Source organism: Branchiostoma floridae, chromosome 18 (assembly GCF_000003815.2).
Source record: "Branchiostoma floridae strain S238N-H82 chromosome 18, Bfl_VNyyK, whole genome shotgun sequence".
Lineage (NCBI taxonomy): Eukaryota > Metazoa > Chordata > Leptocardii > Amphioxiformes > Branchiostomatidae > Branchiostoma > Branchiostoma floridae.
This window is the reverse complement of record NC_049996.1, coordinates 16674974-16681151: the sequence shown is the minus strand read 5'-3', so window position 1 is coordinate 16681151 and position 6178 is coordinate 16674974. Positions and strand designations below refer to the sequence as shown.

At 42.3% G+C, this 6178-nt stretch overlaps 2 protein-coding genes across 2 annotated transcripts; both read right to left on the bottom strand.

Moving 5' to 3' along the window:
• Positions 1 to 4567: 4567 nt before the first annotated feature.
• LOC118405509 (zinc finger protein 468-like) lies at positions 4568 to 5185 on the bottom strand. Its single transcript, XM_035805012.1, has one exon. The coding sequence runs from the start codon at positions 5183 to 5185 to the stop codon at positions 4568 to 4570; it is 618 nt and encodes a 205-aa protein (XP_035660905.1).
• Positions 5186 to 5360: 175 nt separating this feature from the next.
• Positions 5361 to 6056, bottom strand: LOC118405508 (zinc finger protein 64-like). The gene has a single exon (XM_035805011.1). The coding sequence runs from the start codon at positions 6054 to 6056 to the stop codon at positions 5361 to 5363; it is 696 nt and encodes a 231-aa protein (XP_035660904.1).
• Positions 6057 to 6178: the final 122 nt, after the last annotated feature.

Genomic DNA, 6178 nt, shown 5'->3' with positions numbered 1-6178 from the left:
AGGGGAATTTTGCTACCAGAGGGTTCGATCGGCCGCTCTGGAGGCGATCCTGATCGTCAATCTGAAAGATAGCATGCAGTTCATACATTCAGAATCAATTTCTATTAGATCAAAGCTTTCTTTACATTTGCCAATCAGGACTATGGAGCTTAATACGGATGTCAGAGGAAATGTCCGCGATTACTACTAGTCTAGTACTCAATGTTCTCATGCGAGTCATAGGATAAAAGAAGTGACGAAACTCTTCCTCCTGTTCACTTAAGTAATGTACAGTCCCCGACCGGAAACGGCGGATGTTACCGGAAGTGTAGGATTATCGGGAAAAGTGAGGTTAATGACCTGTGAGAAATCAAGGTGACAGGCGGTTACTGTCGTACCACGACCGCCGCTAGATGGCGCGGTTCAGCAGAGTGGCATCCTAATCTCCAAGCAGATGTTGGGGAAACTATTGGTCTCTCCCAAACTTTCCGTTACGATTTTGGCTATATCAGCATCTACGTTTAGGCTAGTGTGGGGGTCTTTTAGTGCTCGATTTAGTTATTGAACATTCCCCAGCGCTAGCCGGGTGGTGAAATATCTAATCAGGAAGATAACATAACGATTTTTTTACATTTTTTATTGCTCTTCATTTTCGTTTTTACATCGGCCAAAAGTGTCCTAGAGCACGCGTTATTTTTTGCCTCGTGTAAATCGGCCCTAAGTACACAATTCGCAAAAGGAAATATACAAAACACAACCAATGGAGTGACATTTACAAATTACAAAACATATGACAGAAGTATGTAGCAAAGTAAAATGTGAGTAGCAAAATATTATGAAGAACAAAATAATTCATGAATTTGATTATCAATAATAACGGAATAATTTTGAACAACTATGTCAGCAATTATTGCAAATGAAAAAGTTTTATCAGAATTGTCGTGCAACACCGTCCGCTAGATGGCGCGGTTTAGTAGAGCATCGTTACGATCTTCAAGCAGATGCAGGGGGACAACTGCCGTAGAAGTAGTATCTGCCAGCCCTCTCGATCGAGTTGAATAAAAAGTTGTTGTAGCCGGCTAAAATAGGATGGGCAGTTGGTAGGAGTTCGGTTTGCAAGAAGCGAGAAGCAGAACTCCAGTCAGAAGCTCTGATGAAGATGTCTGAGAGACATTGAAACGTAAGCAAACTGTGAGTACAAATCGGTTGTGTAAAATAGCTCTCCTATATCCTAGATACTGGTGTGTTACGCCATAAGGCAAAACACGAATACGCAAAGTACCACAGGAAAAGCATCAGAGAATTTCCAACAACCATGAAGCACACATGATGATGATGAAATGAGAAGTTACCAAGTGATCAATTATATCTAGCGGAATAATAGACGTTAAACAAGGATATCAACAACAACAAAACAAACCAACAAACCGCTTTTTTTTCCTAGTGACCATATTAACGCCAGTTTATAAGACTTAACCCACCATTCTCTGCCTAGTCCCAGGGTCCACAATACTTGGCCCTTACAATCAGCAACAGGGTTATCCGACTTCACATCTGGTCGTTAAACGACCTCTGACCATCCTCAGTCACAAGTTCAACTTCAAGTTTGTCTGAAAAGCGAAGATTGACATAAAAAGTAGCTAACCTGACAGGACTCCAGCTCAAAAGTCCTGTGCTTTTCCCGAAAAACGCGGAAAATCTTCACCGTCATGTCCTTCAATTTAGATGGAGAAACGCAGATGATAGTAATAGGGTGAAAGGTCAAAGTTTAGTGATCGTCTGCCTGAATCTTCGCATCGTGTAGCAGTATGTCAGTTACCCGCAGATTGTTCGGTAGTTATAATCTATAACTTATGAGATTCAAATGTTTTGCTGTACAGAAACGTACTAAAGGATCATTGACTGCACCACATGTGGAAGGTTCAATAGTAGCTACTAATAGAGTTGATTCTTATGCGTTTTTGTACAATCTTGCAGTTATACCAAATCTCACTAGGCGACCAACAGTCTGTTTACATACGTAACAGTTATAACGTTACCCAAATGATCGTTTGGGACATGATTTGTACAATATATTACTGAAACAACGTACAAACTGACAGCGCTTCCGGCGTTTTGATATGTTTGACAATACCTACAAAGAATCCTACAAATTGTGGGATTCCCAGAACTAAAGCAACACTTCTCGTCTTAGCATTCTGTGAACAAGGTCGACGGAGTTTGACCGAAAATTTAGAGGGTAAGTCCCTATAATTTAATTCAGTGTTGGAAAGAAAGTTTAGCAATTTCTGTTACACTTCTAGTCGTCCGATCGATTTTCATGCTGTGACGCAGCACAACAGTAGCCTCCTTCACCGGCCACTCTGCGGGCATTGGCGTCAGTTGTGTGTGACGGCGATTATTTGCAACCGGGAAGGCTATGATGCTGGGAAAGGAATATATATGCGTGTAGCGTGTAGCAACCAACTTGCTGTGCCAAAACCCCACCGACAAACCTTCAGAAGAGCCATCGCCTACGTGGACCCACCATCTGGAACGGTCTACCACCAGACATACGCACAGCCCCAACTCTGGCTTCCTTTAAGAGACTCTTTAAGTAATGGGGACGGCCAGATGAACGGTCCGGACTTGAATCATGTAGCAGTTTCTTTCTTTGTATGTATGTAAAACATTGTGTATACATAGAATACAACACGGTATATTCCGTATCACCCGAGGTACCAGCCCGACCGCGGGTCGGATCGCACGACGGCCGGGCTGATACCATGGGTGATACGGAATACACCGTGTTGTATTCTATATTATGTCATACCCACCTGAGAAAACCTGTTTTGATGCGAAATGCGCCAGAAGTTGAACAAATTGGTGCCCTCGAACCAAAAGTGTTGCAACAGCAATGTTCCAACATCCGAATCAGGTATTCGAATTGCCAACCGAGCCGTCTTCGGCCCGCTCGAAATGGTTCGATTTATTCGAATGGAGCCCGTGTGATACACCTTTCGAACCTGAGCGATACGGAAGCGTACGGCCCGGTCCGGAACACCCGTATCGAACGTTTTCGCGTCACAGGTATGACATAAATAGACTTACAGGACTTATAGGGACTCTAAACGATGTAAACTGTATCTCTGTTATATACTTTGCCTGACCCTTGCCTCTTCCCTCATGACCTCAATGAAAAGCGGCCTGCAGGCCGATTTGAGCTATCATGAATAAATAAAGGTTCAAAAGAACAAAGCTTCATTTCCGGCATTAGAACATTCCCGGTTGAAAATCGCCAAAAAAACAAAACAAAGAAATCTCATGTCTTGGTTGGCGGATTCATTATGAAGAAACACATAATACGTTATAAGATTAAAACAAAACAAAAACTGTCTAAGGAAATAGAAGAAAGCTTCAGAAGAAGGAAATATTTTTAAAAATCGTTATAATTCTACCTTAGAAAATTTGTTATAAGTGTAAAAAGTGTTAAAAGTACTATTTTGATATCCACTTTATATGTTACGTATACATGTACATGTAGGGCAACTTAAGGAAGACATTGTACATTTCAATAACGTTAACTTTTCTACACTCCATCCTTCCAACCTAGACACATCTTAGAATATCTATAGCTATAAGTTAAATGTATCTATAAACAAACATAAAGATTTTCTTACTACAGTTAATGATAATAGCATCAACTAAAAATAGTAAATATTACCAGAATCATAGTTAATATCATCAGTACTACAGTTAAGATGCAGCAAGCTATCAAACTGAATCACAAAAGAACCTACAAGCGATATAGAATACAAAGAAGGAAAATAAATTTGGGGAAGTACATTTGCAAGTATGGTTATAGAAATATGCAAAAGACAACGAGTCGTTAAAATAAGGTAAAAATTGCTTCAACGATCTCAGGTCGCTGAAGATTCTTGTCTATTTGCACACGTCTCTAATCCTTTGCACACTTCCCCAATAATTCCCGAAACGTTCTTTCGTAAAACAACGTTTTAACGTCCTGTTTTGAGGGCATTTACGAATATAGGCTTTCAAAATGACAGTTTCGAAGCAATCTGAAAGTTAGAGGTCCTCATATTTCTGAGTAAAATGTCCTCCAAAATGCATTCATTAGAAGCAACTCACAAACTTTCGTCCGTCATCTGCGTCTCTTCGACACCATGATAATCGTTCCTTTTCCAAGGCTAAAATATCCCTTTGCCAAGACAAGGGATATGATGCAAGTTGAGTTTATTTCTTGATTTTTCTTCAGGCACTTACAGGCTGCTTGTGTCTTCAACATGTTTGGCCTTGTTCCTTGGTAAACTAACTGTAACATCGCCTCGTAAGGTAACGTACTGATTGTACAATGCGGGCACGTATGGAACAAAGAGTTCTAGAAAGGTTCACAAATGTCTAGAAGCAATCTAAAAGTTCAAAGCCCTTTCATTTCTGAGCGAAACGTCCTACAGTACAACAGACACATCAGAAGCAACGAACGAAGTCTCAATTGCCATTTCCTTGTCACAAATACAGCAATGAGAAAGCGGTCTAAGCTGCTTGGTCATTAGAATCTTTCTTGAGACTTTCTTTAGACACCAACACTCTAGTTTTCTTCCTCGGCATGTTTGGCCTTGTGCCTCCTCAAGTGCGCGATCTGCGCTGCGGAGTAGTCACACTGGTCACACCTGTATGGCTTCACAACAGCATGTGTTGCCATGTGCTGCTTCAAGGTACCCTTCACAGCCGCCGCGTAACCACAAACCTCACACATATACGGCTTCTCACCGGTGTGCTTTGTCATGTGCTTTGCTAAGGCTCCTTTCTTCGTTGTGAAATAGCCGCACTCCTCACATTGGTAAGGCTTCTCCCCGGTGTGTTTAGTCATGTGGGCTCTCAAAGATGATATTTGTGCCGCAGCGTATTCGCAAATTTCACATTTGTAAGGTTTTTCACCAGTGTGCGTGATCATATGCCGCTTCATATGGCTCCTATGTGCTGTGGAATAGTCACAAAGTTCACATTTGTGCGGTTTGTCGCCGGTGTGTCTAGCCACGTGTCGTTTCAGATCTTGTTTTCGCGCTGTGGAAAAGTCACAGTGTTCACAGCGGAAGGGTTTCTCCCCTGTATGGATGGCCATGTGCAGTTTCAAATGAGACATGCCTATAGTAGAATAATCACATATATCACATTTGAACGGCTTCTCGCCAGTGTGAGTGACCATGTGAGTTTTTAAACTTGACTTTGATGCACTTGAATAATCACAAAATTCACATTTAAAAGGTTTCTCACCAGTGTGTGTGTTCATGTGCTTTTTCAAATTCGGCTTTCGATTGGTGGCATAAGGACACATCTCACACTTGTAAGGTTTCTCTCCTGTGTGGGTAGCTATGTGGACTTCAACTCTTCTTGGTTACCGAAGAATAGTCGCACAGCGTGCACTTGTGCGGCCTGGTGTTGGTGTGTTTAGCCATGATGTGGTCTTTTAGTTGACCATTTTGCGCTGCGGAATAATCACAGTAAGAGCACTGGTAAGGTCTCTCACCGCCGTGTATTGTCCTCACATGGCTAAAAAGACCGTTCTTACTTGCCGATGAGAAGTCGCAGTGGCCACAGTTGTAAGGTCTCTCACTGGTGTGCACAGATAGGACGTGCTTTTTCAGGGTGCCCGACTGTGCTGCCGAATAGTCACACTGTTGGCACTTGAAGGGTTTCTCTCCAGTGTGGGTCCTGATGTGTTTTGTCATCGCCTCTTTTATTACTGTTTCATATTCGCAGTGCGGACAGCTGTGCTTCTTTGGCTCCTTTTTAACCTTAATTTTAGGTTGAGTGTGTTTCAACATGTGTTTTTTAAGATTTCCCATTTGGACTGCAGAATAGTCACAGACCTGACACTTGAACGGTTTGTCGGCACTGTGTGTGAGCACGTGACTTTTCAAATATGTCTTTTTATGGGTGGCAAAATTGCAAAACTCACACGTGTAAGGTTTCTCCCCAGTGTGGGTGGCCATGTGGAACTTCAGACCCTTTTTCTCAACCGCAGAATAGTCGCACAGGGTGCACTTGTGCGGCCTGGTGTTGGTGTGTTTAGCCATAACGTGGTTCTTAAGTTGAGCATTCTCTGCTGCAGAATAATCACAGTAAGTGCACTTATAAGGTCTCTCACCGCTGTGCACTGCTCTAACGTGCCTGAAAAGACCGTCTTTCCTCGCTGCTG